At 35.8% G+C, this 26,890-nt stretch overlaps 1 protein-coding gene across 1 annotated transcript; it reads left to right on the forward strand.

The window, feature by feature from the left end:
- Window positions 1-250: 250 nt before the first annotated feature.
- Window positions 251-26,668, forward strand: LOC142353497 (eukaryotic initiation factor 4A-III). Its single transcript, XM_075405750.1, has 7 exons — window positions 251-410; window positions 636-828; window positions 5,201-5,467; window positions 5,974-6,201; window positions 11,436-11,603; window positions 14,817-14,904; window positions 26,215-26,668. Exons 1-7 carry the CDS (start codon window positions 268-270, stop codon window positions 26,325-26,327), a joined length of 1,200 nt encoding a protein of 399 aa, XP_075261865.1. The 5' UTR covers window positions 251-267; the 3' UTR covers window positions 26,328-26,668.
- Window positions 26,669-26,890: the final 222 nt, after the last annotated feature.

Consider the following 26,890-nt stretch of genomic DNA (forward strand, 5'->3'; position numbering starts at 1 on the left):
AAGGAGCCGAAAATTGATCTGGAGCGTAATGCGTCTCCTGAAGCCTTCGGACGCGGCAAAATACAACGTTTTTGCGCTAAAAATAGGCTGCTGTGATGTTTCATAGTGGGGGCTCACTGTTCCGTCCATTGGGGGATCATACGCCCCTTTTTTCCATTTGAATTCTGAAATTTAGCCTAATTGCTCTGACGAAGTGGAGTCTTACTCCTAGTGACAACCCAATCAGTATCTGAAAGAATTCTGAAAACTTTGTTTCCAGGTTACGATATGGCAAGCAAGAATGTCCTTGATCTCGATGACGTAAACGTTGGCTATGAGACGTCTGAGGGAATCAAAGTAATTCGGGCGTTTGAGGAGATGAAATTGAAAAGTGATCTATTACGTGGAATCTACGCTTATGGTTTTGAGAAGTAAGCCACGTTTATGCGTTTTTGTAGGCGAAATTAAGACTGGCTTTAAATTTCGGGTTCTACTGTACCTCCACAAGAGAAGTGGCTCGATATATCGTATATTTATGACATGTTTCTTTTGTAAGTGCGCTATCCTTGGTAAAAAGCCTTTTGCTGAGCATGAAGTTCATTATAAAGTGTTATTTGTGTAGGCTTTGAATAGTTATTCTAATACTCAATTTACAGGCCTTCGGCAATTCAGCAGCGAGCAATCTTGCCGATTGTTCAGGGACGTGATGTGATTGCGCAGTCTCAGAGTGGAACAGGCAAAACTGCAACCTTTTCAATTTCAATTCTGCAAGCCATCGACATTAATATCAGACAGACGCAAGCACTTGTGCTGTCACCGACAAGAGAGCTTGCAGTGCAAATTCAGAAGGTAAATATTTGGATACCTGCTTTTATAGCCTCTTGGCCCACTGAGTCTATAGCTCAAAGCGCCCGTTACTGCTGACAAGGAGGCTCGCTATTATGCGTTGACGCGGGTTACAGGAAAGACGCGGGTTAAATCAGTGAGATCAAGCTTCTTATTTCACTGGAATGAATAATAGAAAAATAATGGCCCTTCGAACAGTAAAATTATCTAAAAATTGGAATCACTCTAATTTAAATGGTTCTTCAGGAGACAAATAGATAAGAACAACACGTTCTAGCGAATCGCAAAAAATTCACTGATCTTTTAAACATAAATCAATGTAGAAAAACTCATAAAAAAACTAAAACTACTAATTATGTTCACACGTTTCAATTGAAAGCAGCTTGGTCTTCTCTTTAATGAGATTTTTAAAGTCAAATGTTAACTCGACAAAAGGTTGTCTAAATAAATATGATTAACCCGACAATAATATTGGGGGGCGAATTTTTCAAAAAATCTTGTTTTAATAAAAACCATTACCAAAACCATTGCCTGTTAAATAGACACAGCACGAAGTTCAACTTATGACTCCTTAGAAAGTGTACGGGACTCGGCATTAAGCATCCTAAGTGATACTACAGTAGAAAAATACCAAATAGTCAAAACTCAAAACTGCTTAAATTTTTTTCATCTGATAGTAGCAATTACATATGTACTGTTAGCTATTGACTGAAAACAAAATTTAGAATCATTTTTGATTCATTAATTGCCTCTGCAGTTTAAATAATTATAACCAACTTTGAACTTCAGTGTGACGCTAACACTATTGAGACTCCATTAAATGAACAGAACGGCCATATTTTCAATTTCCGGCCAAATTTGCAACATTCTAAAATGAAAACAGAGAGTGTCAAAGTAACATGAACAAATAGTTACCAACCGACCAATTCAGAAAACTTCTCTATGCAACATTAAAATACAAGCGTTTTTATAGTATTTTATAGTATGTAGATTTGGAAAAACTTTCACCTTCTAGGAACTGAAGTGATGGCTCAACTTTGGCGTACTTGCATACATCGTACATTATGTTGCAAAGCTGTGTAATTTCGCTGTGCCGCATGAAAGTTTGTCATCTTTCGCTCAGTGGAGAGCATTGGTTAATATCGTTTGCCACAAGCGCAATCGGTTGGTGTATTTCTTGTTTAAAGATTGTACTGAACGCACAAACTGTCAGGCAGATTAGATATGGTCAGCGTGAAACCGTAGCGATTTAGTGGCATGGCAGCGAGACAGTTCGAGGCTCTGTTTTAGGACAATCCGAAGACGTGACATTTTTCTGTAGGTAACTCGCGGAGTTGTTTCTGCGTTTCCATCTTAAGTCGAGAGTTGCTTGCGTCTTCTGTTATTATATCCTGTATGAGGTGGAAAATTGTAAGATTTTTATTCCCAGACGCTCGACAATACCGAGCGATGCAGCGTGACCCGTGTCGTTTTGTATCGGTTCCGTGTTGTTGAGTTCACCTATCCTCCGGGTCGGTGGAAAATACATTTGGCAGGAGACGTCGGGGACGGCGAGTGGAAGAGTGCCGGCTGCTAAAATTTCGGAAAATTTTGCTTCCAGAAAACGTTTTGAGCGATAAACGCAAGTGTTTACTTTAGCCTCTTCTGAAAGAAGAGTTTGCGTTTCGTGGAAATGTTTTTGCAAACAATTTTGAAAATTTTTGCAATGTTGCGTGGAATGTTTCTTGTCCTTCTTCACTGCCCGGGACTGATCCCAAAATACTGCAACCTTCTAAAATGTCGGCATCATTTGCTCTGAATTTTTCAGAGGCTCAAAATTTCGTGTGGTCCTTTACAATCAATTGGCATTTTGGCGCATTCAGTGGGCGTCCAAAAGCCTACTATGATTGGATAGATCCACGAGGAACTTCATTAGGTTCTCCAACCTTCCTAATGCACTGTTATACTTTACTTTCAAGATGAGGTCATGCAATGGGAGTATGGCTACAACATTAATTGCCAGGGCAATAGGATCTCTCTGAGTTTCTTCTTGGGACTGAAGTCAATTGCCGGCTACGTGTAGTTCGGATTGGGTAATTGAAGATCCAATTGAATGTTTTAATGAAATAAATGGTTGTTTTTTGTAATTAATGGCTGCGATGCTGATAGCTGAGCTGAGATCTTGTTGTCCTTCCCTTGTTCTGTTTTTCGTCAAGGATTTTGTTCCGGCGATATGACGTCACGTTAATTTCAATTGAATTTATTGATGCAGTTCTTAGATTAAGTTGCGTGATTGATATATTTTTTTCGCTCTTATTGGGCTCTTGATTGGAACTTCATTTAGCTCGCTCTATGGTTTCTGTATATTGAGATTTTTGTCAGATTATTGTATCTCAGAAGAGAATTTTTTGGTTTTTAAGGTACTTTCTGGTCTACCAGTTTTTGGAAACGACAGTCGGAAGAATTGGCAGTTGTTTTTCGAAGCTCTTCCAGCAATGTTTAACTGGCTAAGGCCTAACTTCGGTTTAACTTCTAGCCGAATCCGCAGTTTTTGACCACAAATTCGACAGAAACGATCTCCAAAGATAAGTGGTTTCTCAATAGTGTTTATTTTTGGTTTAAGGTCCTGAAACGAAGTGGAGTGAAGACCGTATTTGCGACATCATTGGGTTTTTTGGTTAAAACTTGCTCAGGAATTTGCTCATTTTCAGAGCTAGGGAGATCAATTTTTTGTTGTTACGGCATAGAGTTTCCCGCCCAATCACTTGCTAATCAGTTTTCACTTATATCTCAAAACCCAAGGTTCAAAGTGATAACTTAAAATCCAAGGGTCAAGGGACCAAGTTTTCCCTCAATGGCAAGACATTTTGAAAAGACGTTTTTGGAGCAGAAAAATTTAGGGTCAGAGTGATCGTCTAGGGAAAAGTCATATGAAATAACGAAGTATTGCAACTACTGCTCCGCTTGGATTTAGATTCAATTTTTCGTGAATAATAATCCTAAAGGCAATATAACCATTTTTCTCATAGAGCTAAAGACTACTGGAATAGAAGCAAATTGATTGTTGCAAAATTTTATCAATTTAACCAACGTTTTCAATACTTTCACTCCAAACCAATGTTTGCATATTTTTTCTAAAATATCTCCCAGTCAGATTTTTTTTTGTTTTCAAAAGTACACTCGAGAAAAAAATGGCTCACTGAATGGGTGTAGAACAGTAAAGTTGAAAATTTATGGAGCTTTATTCCTCAATGCTTGATATCGACTCTAAATATCACCTTAAGTAACTGCTCACGACTGTCATGGCTTACCAAAGTAAATTTTATTATAGACAATTAAATCTTCAACTTTTGTCACTTTTTCCAAAACTATTTTATAATTTAAATTCCAGAAGTCACTTTTATTAAGGTAAAAAGACCAATTTTAGAATTATCTACTGAAGTAAATGATTTGACGCGCCCACTGTTCAAAAATGGTTTTGGCTGTTTCCGAAGTGGCCAGACTATAATTTAAGTTTGTATCAACGGCATTCTTTTTTATTTGTTATCTCATACCATATTGTTAACTTATTCATCCTTTCTACGTAACTGAATTTAATATGATAACGGCAGAAAAATTTTGAAAATTGAAGACATAGTTATTTAGAAGAAATTACAATAAATCAAAGATTTTTTTAAATATATTTGTTTGATTTTGAACCAGCATTGAAGATTAAGCATAAAATAGTTTTTGCTGCTGCTGATACTCTCCACGTGAAAACCGTAAAAACTAAAATTTCTGTTGCATTTTTCAAATCAGAGTAGAATTTTTAAATCCTATTTCCCTTCCCGTGGTTTTTGTTCAGCTCAATGTTCAACAATTGTTGTCGCCTTAACGGATCCATCGAATGGATAACAGTGCTGCTGGTGGCTTGGCAATTTCAAGTGTTGTTTAGGACCAAAATGTCTCAAATGTCAAAAAGTTTTTCCTCGGAGAAACATCAGCGGTCTGTTCTGGGTATATGCAGCTAAGCTTTTTTGTTCATATGCTGCAAGTTGACTTTTGTTGTTACTTCGAAGACGCAGCGATGTGCTCCTCTGGGGCAAAGGGGTATTAGTGAGGAAAGCCTGGACGCAAAAGTACGAGTGTTCAGAACCCCCTTTCCCCTTATTTTGTTCACAATAGATATCTGTATGTGAACATAGAACTGCACAGCCGCCCAGATGTATAAACTTCTTGGTGAGGTGTTTCAAAGTTCTGTACTCTACCTGATCGAAAGTTTGTCTAAGTTCATGGTGCCCCCCCACCCACCCGAGAAAGCTTTCATTAACCGAATTACAATTTCATGGGATAAAAGTGTGGTAATTATTACACCTAGCAAGAACTTGGTGATCAAGTAGTAGTGTTTTTTGTACAGGTAGTTCTGGCACTGGGAGATATAATGAATGTGCAATGCCATGCCTGTATTGGGGGCACTAACATCGGAGAAGATATCCGGAAGTTAGACTTCGGAGTCCATGTTGTCAGTGGCACCCCTGGTCGAGTATTCGACATGATCAAAAGACGTAATCTGGAGACCAAAAATATCAAGATGCTCGTTTTGGACGAAGCCGATGAAATGTTGTCCAAAGGTTTCAAAGACCAGATTTATGATGTGTACAGATATCTTCCACCAGCTACTCAGGTGAGCTGAAATTTACCACTTCACAGTTTGGTTTATAAGTACGTTCGGGAAGTATTTGCTAGCTCCTACAAAACGTAACAAAACTAAATGACTAAGCTAAAGTACTTGAGATTGACAATGTGACAACGAGTTTAGCTAAGTGCGCATCTTGAGAAAATGTATCCGTATACATTATACAACAACACGCTGTAACTGTGTGCACTGCAGTAACGAGAAGCTTGCGAATGGAGACTGCATAATGAACAATATTTTTTTAAAAGAAGGATTAGGAAATAGCTATTGAAATTTGCCGTGGATCCTATGGATCTTTCCCGTTAGTGCACCCCCAAGTACGTTATGCACCCCATTACAGAGCACGTGACATTACATAGTGAATTATTATGTAAAATTATGGCACGTGCATCTGGGAGGGGGGTGCAAATAATATGCACTCACTAAGCTTGGGGGGGGGGGGGGCACAAACAAAAAATCTCATTTTTTAATAAACGCAATTGTTTCATTACTAGGTTGTTTTGATCAGTGCGACATTACCGAATGAGATTCTGGAAATGACACAAAAGTTTATGACTGAGCCCATCCGCATTCTTGTGAAACGAGATGAGTTGACACTCGAAGGCATCAAACAATTCTTCGTGGCTGTCGAGAGAGAAGAGTGGAAGTTTGACACTCTATGCGATCTGTACGACACTTTGACTATCACACAGGCTGTCATTTTCTGCAATACTCGGAAGAAGGTATGAATCACTGATTATATCTGCGAAGCTGTACGCTGAGCGGAGATCTATTGCGTTGCTCTTCGTTTTTTTTACGACTCGAAGAGGAGTATTGGTTTTAGGATTTTTTTTTACCGGAAGCGCTATTTGTTCAGACGGCGTTTCAACTTAAAAGGGAAAGAGTAAAATTGCCATCTGAACAAGTTTTTTGATCATGCGCTCCAATTAGTGAATGACTTTTCGACTTTGAAAAGGGTTTTTGACAGAATGTCGCATATAGGTAACGATTTTTAGCCGTTTTTTTTGTCCAATTGGCCCAATTTTTTTTGCTTATAATTAATAGCCGCCCTCATCTTCTCAGCCGGCTATTATAGCGCTCCTATTTTTTTTTTACTTCGTCGAACTTTTTTTCGCTTTAACCATCTTGCGCTTCTTCGATATTTTGCGTGAAATCTTTTTGACTTCTCTAGGCTAGTTTCACTCTTCCTGTCATTCTGCTCAAAGTCCTTTTAAACAGCAGCTGCTCAGCAAAGCAATTTAAAATGAAGAGAGTCAGTATACAAAAAATCAAAGTGAGAAATAAACGGGATAAACCCATAAAGCCCATTTTTAGATGCCCGGTACCGGTACTTGAACTTTGTTCTCATAAGTATTAGTTACTATCTATAATGCTTATTGGTATTGATATTGGACACTGTAGCCTCTCACTGAGAGACAGGAGTATGTTCAATTACGAAATGACATCAAAATAAATTGCGCTTAAAAATGTTTTTGTACAAAAATCAATTTTTGTTGATATTTTCTTTTCTTTCAATCCCAATAGAGTTATGGGAATCAACGGAGGCTATTTTCCGGCAAACTGCCGGGTATGTTTTGAGTTTCGGAATGTCTCGCAATGTCAATACAGGTACCTTAGTATTTAATTCGTCCAATTTTTGGAATTACAATTCAGGATTTGTTTGCTTTGTTTTTGTTTGGTCGACAAGATTTTTGCTTTGAACGTGTAACGTAGTAACGATCGCTTAAAGTCTGCTTTTTACCAACATATTCATGCAATTTCAACTAAATTGCATGCGCGACATCATTTTTTTTATTGAAACCAGTTTCTTGTTCGCGTGATTAAGTTTTTGCCCACACGTAACTTACCTGACTCTCAAGGAGATAAGGTCAATTGAGTGTGTGTCACTCTAATTGAAGATTATTTGAGTGACCGACTTAAATTTCCTGCCACATCGCTGACCAGTTTTTATTAAATTTTTAAGTTAGATTGTTCCTCAGACAAGTTAGATTCTTGTTTAAAGAGAGAGCCCTCTAAAGCATACTAGGAACTAATTCGAAGTATTTGGACATTTTAACTTGAAATGAAATTATACTTTCAATTATTCAAATTATCCGCCAGTTTAGCAATTTCACGCCAATCCGTTTATTGGTCATTGTTCAACAACTATCTCAAGACGCAACAGTTGGCAACTGGATTTTTTACTAATTAAAAATGGAATTTAAAATTTCCAGGAATTGATTGTTGTTCAGGAATTGTTCTGCTATGCTTTTGTTTACAATCCAAAGTATTTAGGTTGTATTGGTGCGCTCTTTTAAAGATTGTTCACACTTCTTTCGGCTTTTTCACGTCAGTGAGCAGTCAAATTAGAGTGGCGATTTTAATGAAGTTGAAGTACTAAATGGAGCAAAAGATCGAGTAGGTTAGAGGCGTGATTTTTTATAACTAACTTTAAAGTGGATTGATAATTTGGGTGTTTGAACAAAATTTTTGTTTTCGAGATATTTTTACACGTATGTCAGTTTGATTTCTATATGGCTGTTAATTATTGCTTTTGCTATGATGCATACGTGTTTTAATGGCTCCTGTTTGCAATTGCTTGAATTCATGAACGGGCAGCTAGTGCTTTCAATCAATTTGACACTATTTGTGGTGACAAAACGTTAGTGAATATTTAATTTTTTGTTTGTAATATCATAACTTAGCATCACTGATGCAGATCTAATTGATCCCCAATGAGACAGATATAAATAAACCGAATTAATGGTTGAGTTGATGTCTAGCAATTATCGTGACTTTACTTTTTCTCTGCGAATTTTTGAGTTTGGCGATTGTTTGTTGTGCTTTCTGTTGTCTTATCATATAGGTAATGGGAATCTCTTTAGGGACAGGTCTCATATGTTGCTGATGGGAAATAAGTGAAACAATTCAAGTTTTTCTGTTATAAGCCAATGCTTTCTATGACTATGACGGTAATTGTTTTCAAGAAATATAGAATTTTTGAGTTATGCGAGTTATTTTTCTTTGCTGTTTGTTGTATCTCTTAGTCTCATTAATGGCAGGTCTCACCGGTAACGCCTCAGTTATTCGGAATAATCGTTTAAATCCATATCTGCTTTCTATGACTACCCGGTTAGTTTTAAGAAAATATAAGTGAAGTTGTGAGTTTTGTTACTATTTGTTTTACTGATAGCTGTCTTAGCACTCAATCTCACTTAAGGCAGGTCTCATTGGTTGCTAATGAAGATTTTGTTAGACGATTTTTTTCCGAAAATTTGGCTCAATTTTTTATTGTTCTATCATTTGATCTCAAGTGACAGATTTCACAGTTACTAATTAATGAAGCTAACCAGTTGCTTGTTCAGATTTCGTTTTATTTTGTTTCGCTTTTTTCGAAAATCAGTGCATATGGTTATCTAACTTCGATAATTCATGCATTAAATGCATCTTTATAACGTGAAGTATATATTTTTATAAAATTGCACACATGCTCACCCGATTTGGTAGTTTTTTGTCCAATTTTTTCTGTTTTCTTTTGTTTTTTGGATTCAATTACTGTAGTCAGATTTTAATTACTAGAAAAAGTTTTTTTTGTGCACTGGCAGGGATCCTTTTTTTACTTTTACTAATAATTGAATATTTTGTGGAGTTTAATATTTGAAATTCTGCAAGATTTTTTTCATCAGTGAAATTTTGAAAATTTTTGACAATTTAAATGCAAAATTTTTTATTGTTTCCAATCTTTGAACTCTGTTTATACATTTTAATCTATACATGAGGATAGCTACATAATTTCATGCTTCATAAAGAATTGTAATTGTTTTTCCACTTCATATTTTTTCAATTTGATTTTTAACTTTCAAAAATCAGGAACAAGTCTTTTCGTATTTTTTTTTGCTTTTGTTTCTTCTTATTCTACGCATTCTAGCGTGTATCCCTCCATCTTCCCTGAGACGTACAGTTTTTATAAGGTCTGCTTTTTTCAGTTTTTAAAAGAATTTATGATTTTGGCCTTTTTTTCAGATTTTTTTGTATGCAATTGATTTCATTTTGCATAGTGCGGCACTTGTGACATTTGAAGTAGATTTTGCTTCAAATGTCTTCTAAATAATTTGACTGATAATTACTTTCTACAAATAGTCTTGGAGTCTTAGTTTTTACTTTCAACGTTTTTGCCTTAATCCTGTTTCGTTTGTCCTTTTAGTGATTAATTTTAAAATTATCAACTACTGTGTTGATTTTCAAGTTTTTGTTTTTGTGATTTTTGGCCCATTGTATTGTTTTATTGAATCCATTGTTAATTAAATTTAAGCCTCATGACTGTAAGCTTTTTTACTACAAAGGATACAAGGTTCCTTTGATGCAAAGTTGTCTCAATTTGACAAGAAATCGAGAAATTTTACAAGTTTTTTTCTTTTCTTCAAAAAGATGTTTTGGAGCTCATTAAGGCTTGACTGATATTTTGTGCTTGGACAACTAGATTTCCTTGCACGAATCAACGTATATGTACTTGCACTACATGAAAAATAAATTGAATTTTCTAAATTTTTATGTTTTACGTTGTTTGACTTAAGATTGTCGTTTTCTCTGCATTGATGCGTTATGCATGGAGACATTAGCTAATTGAGAAAAAGGTTCTTTAGGTGGATACGACGTCGAGTCGTTTCCTGAATTCTTCCGGCTATGTGTTTTGCTTAGTCGTCTGACGCTCTTTTTCGTTTTACATTTGTTCACACAACACAGTAAAGCTGAAAAAGTCAAATTTTCTGAATGACTTCTTCTGACTAACCGCGTTTGCGCGCGTGACGTCATTTCTCATTCTCTCTCTAGCAAAGGTTTTAAGATCATTTGCGTGATTAGATTTTGATCATACGTGACTTACCTCACTCAAGCAAGTGACTTTTGCACTTTAAAAACTTAAATTTAATTTGAATTAGTTTAAGGTCAAAGGAACTCATATGTGTAGTAAAGGTCCCTAATAAAATGCTTCTGCGTGATGAATTTTAACAAGCTTTTTTGATTTATCGCTGAATGGTTTACCTGGCTTTTTGAGCGGTTTCAATTTTTCTTTTTTTTTCCAATTTAGAACTGTATCTGTTTCTATCTCTAATATACGGCACGCAAGTCTGTTCTTTCGCAGCTATTCCGGCAATCTGCCGGCTATGCTCTAGAGATGTTTCTGAAAGCATAATAATATTCAGAACCGATGTATGTAGGCTCATTTAGGGACATTGATATGGAAAGATTTGAAAATAGTAATCTGTTGAAGAATTGCCAGCCCTGCTTTTTAGCTTACTTGCAAGTATTTTCGAGTGTATATATTTGCATTTAATTTTATTGCGAAAAGAGCAGAGAAACTTGAAAATCTTAAATTTTAAAGAATTGAATACGAGAAAAAGTCTTGGAGAATTGTGGATTTATGTTGTGATTCTATAAATATTTACCGAGAGCAGACAAAACTTAGAATTCTTTAATAATTGCGTTCTGCAATAAAAATTGTAAATTCTATTGAAATTTTCAGAAAAAAACTATTAATAGCATTAATCACCATAACTACACTCAATAAGCCGTTGTTCTGAAGTTCGGTATTTGAAAAAAAATGTCGAATTTCCGTGATGCATGTCGAGATTGAACTGGTGATTTGAATTTGAATTGAATCAATCTCCAGCAAAAAAAATCAACGCGTGTTAAAGATAAATTGCTTAACTTAGCAAGAGAAGTACTTGGTGGAATTTGGCGGCCATGAAAAATTTCGAGCGAACGTTCACGGTTGAATTACTTTGAACATGTTCAACAATAACGATCAATCTAAATATAGCAACAATCTAAAAATTACTTTAGTCATAAGAATTGTAAATTTTTGTCAGTTTCCATTAGGTTTAAAAAGTAGTGGAACCAAATAAACAGGAAAGATTTCAGACAGGTTCTCCAGTAATAAAGTTGCTGTCTTATGTTTTCAAGAATGTTGGTTTTACAGGTTGAGTGGCTTGCTGAGAAGATGCGAGAGAGTAACTTCACAGTGTCCTCCATGCACGGAGACATGCCTCAGAAGGAAAGGAATGAAATCATGAAGGAATTCAGATCAGGTGCCACTCGGGTACTAATCACCACGGATGTTTGGGCCAGAGGTGTCGACGTCCCACAGGTGTGTACCATTGCGTGATCTTTGATTGCGACTGGATTGCAATTTAGATATTAATTTCGTGGTCTTGTATGAACTGCGTTCTTCAATAATTAGTGAATTGAGCTTAATTGAATGGAAAATTGGTTTAACATTTAAGAAAATTGAAGGTTTCTAAACTTTTATTTCATTCTCCCCTATCTAGTAGATTAATTTCGAACTTAATTTACCTCAAACTTTGTATCACATGCATTGAATGAACCAAAATTTGATGACCCAAAATTGCTCTCGAACGAAGTGTGAAGCAATTATGGTAAACATGTTGGTCTTTTTTTTATAGCCGCAAAGAGATAGCTTTTTGTTACGACCATATGACGTCACAATCACTTCAAATTGGCTTTTTGTTCATTCGTTCATGCAATTTCAACTTAATTGCGTGCGGTTTTCGCTCTTGAAGCGAGTTCTAATTGCTCTCAAACGAAGTTGTAGCAATTATATAAGTCCTGTCGGTCTTTTTTATGCGATTTTTCGCTCGATAAAATTTTTGTCTGAGGCATTTGATTTTTCGTCCTCAAAAACGGGATAAACAGGTAGCGCACAGCGGGCATTACATTAAGTGCTCTTAGCTCCTTTCAGCTCTCTAGTCTTCAAGTATGCGATTCATAGAATCTGTTTTGGAGACTTATACTTATGGTGCGAAGGGTGGTTCTTTGAGATTGACCCCCCCACTGTTGCCACCCCATCAACCCCCCCCCCCCCCCTGTGAACCCCCACGCTGCGCTCACTTACGCCCCTTCAAGTAAGCTAAAGCTAGTCTCACTAAACCCTGCGTAGCAACTGACGAAGCTAACCGGACGTTTGAGTGCAGTTCGCCCGAAGTTAGTCGGTTATGTTATTCGTTTTCGCGTGATTAAGTTTTTGGTCGATCACGCGTGACTTACTTCTCTCAAAAATTACTTCCTCGCTTGACTTTTCTTCACTTAATTCAGAAAATTTAAGGTCATTGAAGATTATTTAAGGGCAGCTAATAGAAGCAGCAATAGGTTATACAGATTCTTAATCAAAATTTAATATTACTATTAATTTATGATAGCTTTTGATGGACAGAATATATATTTGATTTGCAATAATGTTGTTGTTTTTCAAATCCGTTTCATTCTTTTTGCGTTCACGAAAATCTCAGCTTTATATCCGCTTTTTATATAAGTTTTTAATTGCTCTCAAACGAAGTTTGTAGCAATCATATTGGTCCTGTTGGTCTTTTTTGATGCAATTTTTCGCTTGACCGATTTTTCGTCTGACCCATTTGACGTTTCGTCCTCAAAAACGGGATAAACAGGTAGCTCCCAGTGGGCATTAAGTACTCTTAGAGCCTTTCAGCTCAATAGTCCCCAAGTATGTGATTAACAGAAACTGCCCAACTACCCCCCCCCCCCCCTTATCAGCCCCCTACTTCACACCCTCATTCCCCACACCTGCACATCGTTCAGGCCGTAAGGGCCCCGTGCAGCCAAAGACACCTCCCAGCGTTACCAACCCCCCACTGTTTGAGAGCAATTAGCCCGACGTTATTCGGTTATGTTTCATAAGTTGGTATATTCTTGCGTTCGAGTTGGTATATTCATAAGTTGATATATTCACGCGTTGGTATATTCACGCGATCAATACAGTCAATGTTTTTACGCATGACTTCCTCCTTCTCCCGAACAATCCTTTTGCCTTGAATGCATTTGAACATTTATGGACTACTTGAATGTCAGCTAACTACATCTGGTTTTCTGGATTGTGATTTTTTTTTGTTCACGTGCGGCAATTTGACTTATTTACTCTTTTTTTCCGCATTTTTGCAAATCATTTCGTTGTCATTTCTAGGCCTAATTTTTTAGTCGATGAAAATTGTTTGAATTTTAGCCCAGGACCTGTCTTGATATGTTTTTTTCTTTCGTCGTCTGACGGTCATTCTATATTTCACATTTTTACGCCGTGAATTTTAAAAGAGAAATTTGTCTGATCTCTTCTTGCTGCTTTTTCTTTGCTATTACTGCTTTTATGTGCTTGACGTTAATTTGAAACTAAATGGTAATGAGTCTTAAGATGAATTGCGTGATAAGTTGTTCTTTGATCGTGAGATACTTACCGCACTCTCTAAATGACATTTTTAACACTAATAGTAAGGTCAGTTAAGGTTACTCTAACCAATTGCAAGGTCAATAAAGGACCCCTATATAATGAAAGCTCCTAGAAATTCAGCACGGTGACCGGAACAAAGTGAACATTTTAAAAGATTCAAACAATTTTTTTGGGAAAAAATTGAAATTATTTTAGTTTTTTAAATAGGTATTAAATGATGCATCAGCAACTCCGTCAATTCAGTTATGTATCTGTTGCTATCTATACTCTTTAGCACTCTATTTCACAGCTATTTTGACAATTAGCCGGCTATGTTCTTACATCTTACGGGAAATTTTATTTGTTTTTAAGGCAAGCTCAGCAACTTTCCAGTTACAATGATTTCATTTCACATCAGGACGTTAAATCAGCAACATAGTCTTTAAACCATTGGCGAATAAATATGTACATCGACTAATACTCCAATCTGATAGGTATGTTTAATTGATCTCGAACGAAGTTGAAACCAATTTTTACTGTTTTGACTTTTGATATTTAACATTGCGTCCCTGACTTCCGTTCTGCGTGATTTAAAACATTCTCTTATTCACAATTTTGCGCAGCTGCCTTGCTCCTTCCCCTCCCCTCACCTCACCTCTCCCCCATCCCCCCTACCCCATTATTGCTACCCCTCCACTCATCCCAGACAAATACAATGGAGTCGTTCGGGAGCAATTCGTCTGATCTTAATCGGTTTGTGTCTTGATTGATGGTTATCATTCTCTTAAACCTGATCGTGTGTATAATTATCAATTGATCAATCTGAAATGATAACAGTTTAATGTTTTGGAAATAGCTTTGAGCTACAATCAGCGCGAGAACTTCCATAAGTATTCAGTTCTGGGATCTATTCTGTTCCCCCCCCCCCCAGCTTTGTGGAAATATATGTTTTATGACCCCCAGGCGCACGTGCATTGTGTTTAAATAGTAACGTGCTACATAACAACACATAATTTGTAACTGGGGTTCATAAAAAACACTGGGGAGGGGCCAAACAGAATAGATCAGTTCTGAATCTGAGATTTAAATCTATCAAATATAACTTATAAACATGTTTGCTTTGTGTAGGTGTCCCTGGTTATCAACTACGATTTGCCAAACAACAGAGAACTGTACATTCACAGGATTGGAAGATCAGGCCGCTTTGGTCGAAAGGGTATGTAAATAGTTTGTTAGCAATCTTATCGTTTGATAGCTACTGTCATAATTCAATTTGAACAACCGTAACTTTTGTAAACGATGGGCTTTATTTAAGGACATCGAACAAAGAGCGATGCCTTTATTGGCGACATGATCTTTTTTTTAATAGCGGTAGAGCTTGGGCTATTATTGGCCTTCTCTTGGTTTTTTACAATTCAAATAATTTGAATTGTTTTGGTGCGATTTTTTTACGGCTTCAAGACTAGTATTGGTGGAGCGTGTTTTTTGATCCGCAATTTTCTTAGAGTGTATTTGAAACAGGCAGTGAAATGCGTGAAAACAAAGTGTTTAGGAAAGCAGAGAGATGAGAGTGGTTTCCTGTTTATGCCGCATTTTTGAGAGGGAGCAATAAAAATAGGAGTGGTAAAAAATCGCTTAGTCAGCAAAATTTGTTCAGGTCGAAACGTTTCCCATCAAAGGTGTTTGCCTCGTTTATCCATGGTAGTATTAATGCGCTTGTAAGTTTTTTGACCATCTGAAACAAAAAATTAGACTTCTACATCAGATGTTTGGCTATTTTTGACATTTTTAATAGCCGCCGTCAGCCTTTCAATGGCTATTATTTGGGCGCTCTCCTTTTGTCAAATTCGCTTCACCTTTTGATCACGTTTTTCGTTTTACATTAGTCACGATTTTCACGTTTGGCTCACTCACTGCTTCAGCTGAGTGGATTTTAAGTTCATTCACGCATGGAATTACGCAATGTAGTAAATACGGTCAATGTCAAAAGAAACGGGAAATCAAAGAAACGGGATAAGCAGTTAAACCGGGTCATTAATTCATAGTGCATTAGCTTATCAAAGTCCATTAGAGCGTTTGCTAGCTGACATTGTTATTAAGTTTAATAGTTTAGAAGCTGAATTAACAGTTTAAAAGCTGAATTAAGTAAAGTTTTAGAATATTACTGAAATTGCACACCGAATTAGAACACGTTTTAAAATTTGGGAAGAAATTCTCTCAATTTCTATCGCTTCTATTTTCTTTTGCTCTTTCAATCCCGATGTGCATCAAACGCGTAAACGGCGGCTATTTTCCGGCATTTTGCCGGCTATGTTGCCGTGTTGTACGCCTGCCAGCTGTTCAATTGCTCTCGAATGAGAAGCAACTATTGTAATAGTTCTTTTCATTAAAATTTTTTGCTTGAACGTTTTTTGCTTTTCTAGAATAACCTTAATCTTCTCAAGTGACTTTTTCACGCACTTTTTCTTGATTTTTGAGTGGTTTCAATTGCTCTCACTCCGAAATAAAGTTTGTTGTTCAAACAAAACCGATTGTTAGAGACTCGATGACAAGGTAACTATAGCCGAGTGGTTAATAACTCCGTCGAGGTGGTGGAATCGGAATCAGGTTGAGATTCGAATCCTACCGTCGGGTGATTTTTTTTGCACCCATAAAGAATAATTTATCTAGGCTACAGTCCTTGAAATAAATTGCGCCGCCTGTCGTTCGCGAAGTTTTTTTGCCTATTTCTGATTTTGTTCTTTTAGTTATAGTTTTTCTTGTTTAATGTATAATTGAAAGCTTTGCTTAGGTGATGCTGCTAAGAGACGACATTTAAATGGAAGACAGCGATGCAATAAAATAAATGATTTAGTTCTATTTTCATGATTTTTTCTTGGCATTCATGGCTGTCTTGCATTAGATTTCTGTCAGCTATTGATGGGATGGGTGGCTGATAAAGCAAAAGGAATAATTAAAATTTACAGAATAATTTTTAGGAAGTAGCATTCTGTACCGAATATCGTAGAAAATAATGTTTTTTGATTTTGTCCTTTGTTTCATTTCCCTTGATCTTCTATGTGAACTGTTTTTTGGTGGGTTTGCTGTCAATCGGTAATTGTTTATCGAGGAAAATAAACTATGTTAACATGTGTTTTGCCAATAGGTTGATTGGAGTGACTAGAAAAGAAATTTTATCAGATATTTTGTTTTTTTGTGGGTTGCTGTTTTTATTCATTTTTTTCAAAATGGTTGGTATAATGAAGCAGAAGGTTCTTTATCTCAATGAGCGTAGTCAATTATCTGCTTCGGATTGCTTCTGAGGTTCTTTCGGCTATGTTTTCAAGATCTGTTCACTTTTTCAACCTTTGTCAATGGGAAGTCAAATTGGAGGTATTTAAGTAATTCTAGGGCGAGAAAAGTTTATACACCAATACTTTTAAAAGCTGGAACGTGCGTTCGGATAATGCGTAGATGTAGTTGTTAAAACCACTCGAAAGGCAACATGTGGTTTTTCAGACAAATGCTATTTGTGTTCATGAAGTACAAGTGATATTTTGAATTTTCTGCTTCAATTTTTTTGTTCTCTTAGTCTCATTAATAACAGGTCTCAAGTGCTTGTAATGAGGCGTGTTTGAGTTTTTTCAAATATTGCAATTCAAATTCAACGGTTTTAACTACTTTGACACTACTTGTTTTCATAATTTTTTTTACTTTGCCTGCGTTTCTACTTTTATTAACTCTACAAGTTAGCATATTAATGCCAGGTCTGCTGGCGCTGTAATGAGTCATGTATGTTTTCTGTTTCGTATTTAACAGTATTCTTGATTAATAGCCGCACAGCAATAGCTCGGGATATTATTGGCCTTCTCTTGGTTTTTTTATTTCGTCATCGCGATTTTTGTTACGACCATATGACGTCACAACCACTTCAAATCTGCTTTTTGTTCGCTCATTCATGCAATTTCAACTGAAGTGCGTGTGTGACGTCATTTTTCGCTCTTAGTGGAGCGAGTTTTTTTGTTCTTTTGCGTGATTAAATTTTTGGTCACACTTGACTTACCTCACTCACAAAAATGACTTCCTCAATTTGAATTTTATTTACTTTAATTTAAAGAGATAAGGTCAAATGGGTCTGTGTCAATCTAAATGAAGGTTAAAAGAGAGCAGCTAATAGAAGCAGCAAAAACTTTAACAGATTTTAAATCCAAATATAACATATCAGCTTCAAGGAAAAGACGAATTTTTTTGGTCTGTCTTTTTTTACTGCTTTTTGAGACTGCAGATCTACGAAGCTACTGCGGCTATTTTCTGGCAATCTGCCAGCTATGTTGTTAATTAATACAAGTAGCTTTCCAAAGTTATGAGCAATTTTTTTGACAATTGAAATTTTTTGTTGTTCTGTTGCTTCGTTTTTAAATGAAATTTCTCAATTGCTATCTAGTGAGGCATAATTGAATCCATTCAACAGTTGTCAGTTAATTGCATTTGATTTTCTTTGGATATGACATTTTTGCACTTTTGATTGTTTGCTTTTTTTTAACCGGGGCCCCTGAAGTGTTTCGAATCAATATTGATTTATGCGATTGAAAATAGTGTGATAGATGTTAAAGATTTCGGTTATTAGTTGCGTATTTCAATGAGTTTGATGCTATTTATTTTATACACGTCACGGAAATTGATTCTTGCCAAATGTTTGTTGGCCTTATGCTGCATCTCAGTGGTTTTCTACAAGATGGCGTTCGCTGTCTAAAGATTGGTGTTTGCTTAAATCGTTAGTCCTAATAACTTTGACAGACCTACTTATCTAAAAAAGACCTCAATATTTAAAATTTCTTGTAATGTTCTGTTTGTAATAGCCGCCCTCATCTTCGCAGTCGGCTATTATAGCGCTCCTAATTTTTTTTAACTTCGTCGAACTTTTTTTTAGCTTTAACCATTTTGCGCTTCTTCGATATTTTGCGTGAAATCTTTTTGACTTCTCTAGGCTAGTTTCTCACTTCTCTCATTCTGCTAAAAGTGAATTTGAACATCAGTTGCTAAGCAAAGCAATTCAAAATGAACAGAGTCGGTATAAAAAATTGAAGTCAGAAATAGAAACGGGATAAATCCATAAAGCCCAATTTTAGATGCCCGCTATTTGAACGTCGTTCCTATAAGTCTTAGTTACCACCTATTTTATTTACTTTAATTTAAAGAGATAAGGTCAAATGGGTGTGTGTCAATCTAAATGAAGGTTAAAAGAGAGCAGCTAATAGAAGCAGCAAAAACTTTAACAGATTTTAAATCCAAATATAACATATCAGCTTCAAGGAAAAGACGAATTTTTTTGGTCTGTCTTTTTTTACTGTTTTTTTGAGACTGCAGATCTACGAAGCTACTGCGGCTATTTTCTGGCAATCTGCCAGCTATGTTGTTAATTAATACAAGTAGCTTTCCAAAGTTATGAGCAATTTTTTTGACAATTGAAATTTTTTGTTGTTCTGTTGCTTCGTTTTTAAATGAAATTTCTCAATTGCTATCTAGTGAGGCATAATTGAATCCATTCAACAGTTGTCAGTTAATTGCATTTGATTTTCTTTGGATATGACATTTTTGCACTTTTGATTGTTTGCTTTTTTTTACCGGGGCCCCTGAAGTGTTTCGAATCAATATTGATTTATGCGATTGAAAATAGTGTGATAGATGTTAAAGATTTCGGTTATTAGTTGCGTATTTCAATGAGTTTGATGCTATTTATTTTATACACGTCACGGAAATTGATTCTTGCCAAATGTTTGTTGGCCTTATGCTGCATCTCAGTGGTTTTCTACAAGATGGCGTTCGCTGTCTAAAGATTGGTGTTTGCTTAAATCGTTGGTCCTAATAACTTTGACAGACCTACTTATCTAAAAAAGACCTCAATATTTAAAATTTCTTGTAATGTTCTGTTTGTAATAGCCGCCCTCATCTTCGCAGTCGGCTATTATAGCGCTCCTAATTTTTTTTAACTTCGTCGAACTTTTTTTTAGCTTTAACCATTTTGCGCTTCTTCGATATTTTGCGTGAAATCTTTTTGACTTCTCTAGGCTAGTTTCTCACTTCTCTCATTCTGCTAAAAGTGAATTTGAACATCAGTTGCTAAGCAAAGCAATTCAAAATGAACAGAGTCGGTATAAAAAATTGAAGTCAGAAATAGAAACGGGATAAATCCATAAAGCCCAATTTTAGATGCCCGCTATTTGAACGTCGTTCCTATAAGTCTTAGTTACCACCTCTAATGCTTATTGGCGTTGATAGTAGCCCCTGTAGCCTCTCTCTAAGAAACAGAAGTATGTTCAATTACGAAATGACATCAAAATAAATTGCGCTTAAAATGTTTTTGTACAAAAATCAATTTTTGTTGATATTTTCTTTTCTTTCAATCCCAATAGAGTTATGGGAATCAACGGCGGCTATTTTCCAGCAGTCTGCCGGGTATGTTTTTCCTTGGATGTGTTTTGATGATTTGTTTACTATCAGATGTTCTTCTAAGGAGGCTGATATTTTCGTATTTAATTCGTCCAATTTTTGGAATTACAATTCAGGATTTGCTTGGCTTTGTTTTTATTTGGTCGACAAGATTTTTGCTATGAACGCGTAACGTAGTAACGATCGCTTATAGTCTGCTTTAACCAACATATTCATGCAATTTCAACTAAATTGCATGCGCGACATCATTTTTTTATTATTGAAACCAGTTTCTTATTCCCGTGATTAAGTTTTTGGCCACACGTAACTTACCTGACTCTCAGAAATGAGTGTTCATACGTTTAAAATGACCATATACTTCGATTCAAGGAGATAAGGTCAGTTGAGTGTGTGTCACTCTAATTGAAGATTATTTGAGTGACCGACTTAAATTTCCTGCCACATCGCTGACCAGTTTTTTTTTACTTAAGTTAGATTGTTCTTCAGACAAGTTAGATTCTTGTTTAAAGAGAGAGCCCTCTAAAGCATACTAGGAATTAATTCGAAGTATTTGGACATTTTAACTTGAAATGAAATTATACTTTCAATTATTCAAATTATCCGCCAGTTTAGCAATTTCACGCCAATCCGTTTATTGGTCAGTGTTCAACAACTATCTCAAGACGCAACAGTTGGCAACTGGATTTTTTACTAATTAAAAATGGAATTTAAAATTTCCAGAAATTGATTGTTGTCCAGGAATTGTTCTGCTATGTTTTTGTTTACAATCCAAAGTATTCAGGTTGTAGTTGTATTGGTGCGCTCTTTTAAAGATTGTTCACACTTCTTTCGGCTTTTTCACGTCAGTGAGCAGTCAAATTAGAGTGGCGATTTTAGTGAAGTTGAAGTACTAAATGGAGCAAAAGATCGAGTAGGTTAGAGGCGTGATTTTTTATAACTAACTTTAAAGTGGATGGATAATTTGAGTGTTTGAACAAAATTTTTGTTTTCGAGAAGATATATTTTACACGTGTGTCAGTTTGATTTCTATATGGCTGTTAATTATTGCTTTTGCTATGATGCATATGTGTTTTAATGGCTCCTGTTTGCAATTGCTTGAATTCATGAACGGGTAGCTAGTGCTTTCAATCAATTTGACACTATTTGTGGTGACAAAACGTTAGTGAATATTTAAGTTTTTTGTTTGTAATATCATAACTTAGTATCACTGATGACAGATCTAATTGATTCCCAATGAGACAGATATAAATAAACCGAATTAATGGTTCGAGTTGATTTCTAGCGGTTTTCGTGACTTTACTTTTTCTCTGCGAATTTTTGAGTTTGGCGAATGTTTGTTGTGCTTTCTGTTGTCTTATCATATAGGTAATGGGAATCTCTTTAGGGACAGGTCTCATATGTTGCTGATGGGAAATAAGTGAATTCAAGTTTTTCTGTTATAAGCCAATGCTTTCTATGACTATGACGTTAATTGTTTTCAAGAAATATAGAATTTTTGAGTTATGCGAGTTATTTTTCTTTGCTGTTTGTTGTATCTCTTAGTCTCATTAATGGCAGGTCTCATCGGTAACGCCTTAGTTATTCGGAATGATCGTTTAAATCCATATCTTTTGCTTTCTATGACTAACCGGTTAGTTTTAAGAAAATATAAGTGAAGTTTTGAGTTTTGTTACTATTTGTTTTACTGATAGCTGTCTTAGCACTCAATCTCACTTAAGACAGGTCTCATTGGTTGCTAATGAAGATTTTGTTAGACGATTTTTTCCCGAAAATTTGGCTCAATTTTTTGTTCTATCATTTTATCTCAAGTGACAGATTTCACAGTTACTAGTAAAGAATTAATGAAGCTAACCAGTTGCTTGAGTTCAGATTTCCGTTTTATTTTGTTTCGACATTTTCTTTTCAAGAATGGAATTTGATTTTGCGTGTTTGTTGTTTTTGACTGAGATGCCGGTTTTTTGGAACGTTTAGGTGGGTTAGCGAAGATTGCTTTCATTGGTAGTTTTTTTCACCATTTTTCAGCCAAAAAACTGCATAAAGGTTTTTTATAAGTTTTAGGGATTGCTGTGATTAAGGATTTTTCATGTAGTTAAGTGGTTTTCTTTGACGCCGCTGGCTTTCAGAATTATTTGCTGTAATGCTTTTTGCCAATTTCTTTAGTTTTTTGTTTTTGCCTCTTTTTCCTTTTTATGTCATTGATTACAGCGAGTTTGTTCTTTTTGTACTCATTCTAAGGATGCTATTAGTGAGTTTTAAAACACAAGTATTTTGAAACAGACATGTTTTGTTTGTAGTTTTTTTTAATAGCCGCCCTCATCTTCTCAGCTGGCTATTATTGCGCTCGTATTTTTACGACTCGCAGAGGAGTATTGGAGAAGTCCTTTTTTTTAATCAATTTTATTGGAGTGAATTTTGAAGCGGGAAATGAAACGCGTGAAAAAATTTGGAGTGATTTGGTTGCTGAAAAAAAGTGAAGAGCAGAGCGAAAAGAGATGGTTTTTGGTTTATACCGCTGTTTTTGAGAGAGTGAGAAATTGATGTGTGAAAAAATTTTCTCTGAGCGAGCGAAATTTTTTTGTGCACGTGCGGCTTTTAAAAGCAGTTTTTTTGCAATTTTTTTTACTTGTTTATGAGGTTTGATTATGATATTGTGTTGGATTTGGGCTCGTTCTGATAGGAATTGAAGGTTTCAAGTAGTTAATTTGAGTTTTATGCAAATTTGGAGGTTTTGATCAGTTTTGCTGATTTTTCGACGAAATTTAATGTATTTTGGCTTTTTGTTTTGTTTTACTGCTTTAAGTGCAATTTGCATAGAAGCTCGTTACTCAATGATCATCAGGAATACAAATTGATTACAATTTTGTTGTTATAAACCATTTTTTCTGAAGAAAAATGACAGCAAAATTAGGAGTTTTTTAACCTTTTTTTTAAAAAAATTTTTGGCTTTTTTTTTCGTTTTTTTTTCAATGGTAGACAATTTCTTTAGCTTGTTATGACTTGCCCATTTTTTCGCGAGCATTTCATTGCTCTATTTGCTCAAAGTAACTTTATTTGGCTTTATTTTTCCTGTAAAATTTAAAAAACACCTTACTTTTTCTCGGTTTTTATTTGTTCAATTTGGTTTTAATTGTCGTTTCTATTCTTCCTCAACCTTTGATAGCATTTGGGGAGTTTTCTAGACGAAGTCAGTTGTTGTAGCTTTTTTGGTTGTCTGTCATTTTGATTGATATTAGTTTCGAGTTGTTTTGTTAAAGAAAATCGAGTAAATCAGAGCAAATTTTGGCAACTTTTTGTCTTTTTTCTAAGTTTATTGCCTATTTCTTCCAATTTAATGTTTTTTGTTGCTAACTTTTTCTCAATAAGGAGCATTTTTGTAGGTGTTGATACTATGAATTTGCACTTGAAGGCTTAGCAGGGCAGTTTTCATTTAAACAAATTATACAAATCTCTAATTCGTTAAAGAGTTTTTCTTAGTCTTTTTTAGTTTGTTGTTTAACGTTTCTCTGCAAGTACTAGGTGGGCGATTGATCTAGCCAAATATATAACTAATTGATTTCTATGAGTTATGGATGGGAAGATGCATGTTATCTTTTTGTAGAGAATTTTGTTTGGATTTTTAGAGAATTTTATTTTTTGATTTGGTCTTTTGTCAAGTTTCCAGTTCTCCAGTCTTTTCTTTGTGAATTGGTTACACTGTCTGTCGATTGATAATATGCTGGTGATGCATCTGATTAGTGAGAATAGTCAGATTTCTACTTCGAATCGTTTCCGGAATTCTTCCGGCTGTGTTTTTTTTTACTTCGTCAAACTTTTCGCTTTACCATTTTGCCGCTTTTTCGACATTTTGCGTGAAATCTTTTTGACTTCTCTAGGCTAGTTTCTCTCTTCTCTCATTCTGCTAAAAGTGAATTTGAACATCAGATGCTAAGCAAAGCAATTCAAAATGAACAGAGTCGGTATAAAAAATTGAAGTCAGAAATAGAAACGGGATAAACCCATAAAGCCCAATTTTAGATGCCCGCTATTTGAACGTCGTTCCTATAAGTCTTAGTTACCACCTCTAATGCTTATTGGTGTTGATAGTAGCCCCTGTAGCCTCTCTCTAAGAAACAGAAGTTTGTTCAACTACGAAATGCCATCAAAATAAATCGGACTTAAAACATATTTTTGTACAAAATCTTTTTTTTTTCAATATATTCTATTCGGTCAATCCCAATCATGCTTATTGGAATCAACGGCGGCTATTTTCCGGCAATCTGCCGGGTATGTTTCACTTTTGCGCATATAGGATATATGTTATTAGCTAATTCAATGATTCAGATTGTCGGCTTGTCCTGCTGTCTTTTTGCTTCGTCGAATTTAAATTTGTTTCGCTTTACCTCATTTTACCGCTTTTTCGACATCTTGCGTGAAATAATTTTGACTTCCTTAAGCTAGTTTCTAGCTTCTCGGCTCTCATTCTGCTCAAAGTGCTTTTAAACAGCAGTTGCTCGGCAAAGCAATTCAAATTGAACGGAGTCAGTATATAAAAAGGAAATCAGAAATAGAAAGTGATAAACCCACAAAGCCCAATTTTAGATGCCCGTTACTTGAAATTTGTTCTTATAAGTCTTAGGTACCATCTCTAATGCTTATTGGTATTGATACTAGCCCCTGGATCCTCTCACTAAGAAACAGGAGTATGTTCAACTACGAAATGACATCAAAATAGTTTGCACCTTAAAACTGTTATTGTACAAAAGTCAATTTTCGTTTTTCCATTATTTCAATCCCAATCATGGTTATGAGAATCAACGGCTGGTATTTTCCGGCAATCTGCCGGGTATATTTATCTCTAATGTTTGTTGGTATTGATACTACCCCCGGAGGTGGGGTGGTAGAAGTTATATGCCCACTTAGCGGGGGGGGGGGGGGGCAGAACAGAATAGATCCGACAATTTCAGAGGCAATATCTTGATCTCCCAACAATTTCTCATTTAATAACACTTAAGTGACTCTGCAGAAGTCACTTCGAAATTCTGATTTGATATCTCGAACTGCCTCGCGGTTCTCGATAAACGCCTGAAGTTTTCAGTGACTTCAAGCAGAGTCACTTAACCATTACTGAAAGGAAATCTAGCTAAGCCAGGGCTACAAATTTAACAGACGCGACCGAAACTTAGCACATGGTTGAAAGCTTAGCAGGTTTTATATAGCACGTGCTGCTTAGCGTGCGTTTTCACTTCATCCGTGATTAATTTGCTTCGTTATGCCTGCTTTCAGCTTTTATCTCCTGATTTTTTTTACCCTGGGTTCTCTAATAACATCATTTGAAACCTCCTAGTGACATTAATACTGCCCACTAACAATCCCCTTCGCCAAAAGTAGACAACAGTTGAATCGAACCCCTAACTTTCAGAATTAATCAAGCTCGAATAATAGTGTCACTTAAGTTGAATAGTTTCTTTTGTTTCTTAATGGGACATTGTTTGAGTGTTTGAATCCCCCTGTCTCCCGACAGTAATAAAATTTCAATATCTGAACGGCTTGCTCTTGCTGAGAGAGAAAACTAGAGATAAATTGCAAAACAGTTAGGGAGCATTGTTTACAATCAGTAAAATTTACTCAACGCTTTATAAAGAGGTCATTTACCTTTATCTGAAATAGACCTGAAAGAGAGCAGGCATTTTTAAGGGCTGCAGAAAGTTTGTTTACTCAAGTCATACTGCTGTCCAAATAGTCAGCATTGTTGACAAATAGAGCGATGAAAAAGAGCAGGGAATTTGATCGAACTTCAGTTAAGGCGAATGGCTTCCGAAAACTGAAGTGGAGCATGAATTAGTTTTTTGATCCAATAAACTTGATCAGAAAACACCAGGTGCGGTTTTAGAGGCGGCCACAGATAGACAGACCATCGTTACGATAGTTAATAGAAACATGGCGGAAATATATATTTTTTGAAAAGTTCGCTTTGAGCTGACCAAATATAGCAGGAAAAGCTCTACATTCAGATTCAAGTGTCCTTGTTTGAACTTGGTTTGTCGGCTAAAACGGCGTCGGCTAAAACCTCGTCGGCTAATAGAGTGGTCATTTTAATGAATTTTGTCAACTGCTTCAGGTGTAGCAATCAACTTTGTGAAGAGCGATGACATTCGAATTCTGAGGGACATTGAACAGTATTACGCGACGCAAATAGACGAAATGCCGATGAATGTTCAAGATCTGATTTAAAAGACTTGAAAACTGCTCTTTTCGACCCTCCCTGAAAATTCTTTTATTCCAATGCAGAATGTAGATACAATGAAGACACATAAAAAGTCAAAGCAAAGAGTGGGATTCTCTTTTAAAATGTATTTATTAGTGGAGTAATCTGACGGATGGTTTGATATTAAGAGTTCTTGAAATGTGGATTCGAAAATAGTTTATAAAGGGCTCTCGTTAACCATATGTGCGATATGGTAAACGAATCAATGTTTGGAGGGTTTTGAACTAGATTTATATGTTATCATTTCTGTTTTCGATGGTTTTGTGAGATTTTACAGCATCCCTTGTCAATTTATTTGTTATTTGAAGTTGTTTTTTTGAAACGACAATTTAATGAAAAGAAAGACAGTAATGAAAGAGAAAGTACTCATTGCCGGCAAACATTATCATAGACCTTCTAGAGCTAAGAGGCGAGTATATGCTCCGATTAGTAGACAAAGTCTGTTTCAAAATCTTTATTCATGGGAGAGAGAATTGAAAATCGTATTTCCATTGTTTCTCTTTTGCTACTTTTAAGCAAAAATTTCCCA

The sequence above is a fragment of the Convolutriloba macropyga genome, chromosome 14, assembly GCF_964194025.1.
Source record: "Convolutriloba macropyga chromosome 14, txConMacr16.3, whole genome shotgun sequence".
Classification (NCBI taxonomy): Eukaryota; Metazoa; Xenacoelomorpha; order Acoela; family Convolutidae; genus Convolutriloba; species Convolutriloba macropyga.

Coding starts and splice junctions, on each gene's coding strand:
- LOC142353497 (XM_075405750.1), top strand. CDS start 268: ATGGCAAGCAAGAATGTCCTTGATCTCGATGACGTAAACGTTGGCTAT. Junction 411..635: donor TACGCTTATGGTTTTGAGAA/GTAAGCCACGTT, acceptor CTCAATTTACAG/GCCTTCGGCAATTCAGCAGC. Junction 6,202..11,435: donor TCTGCAATACTCGGAAGAAG/GTATGAATCACT, acceptor TTGGTTTTACAG/GTTGAGTGGCTTGCTGAGAA.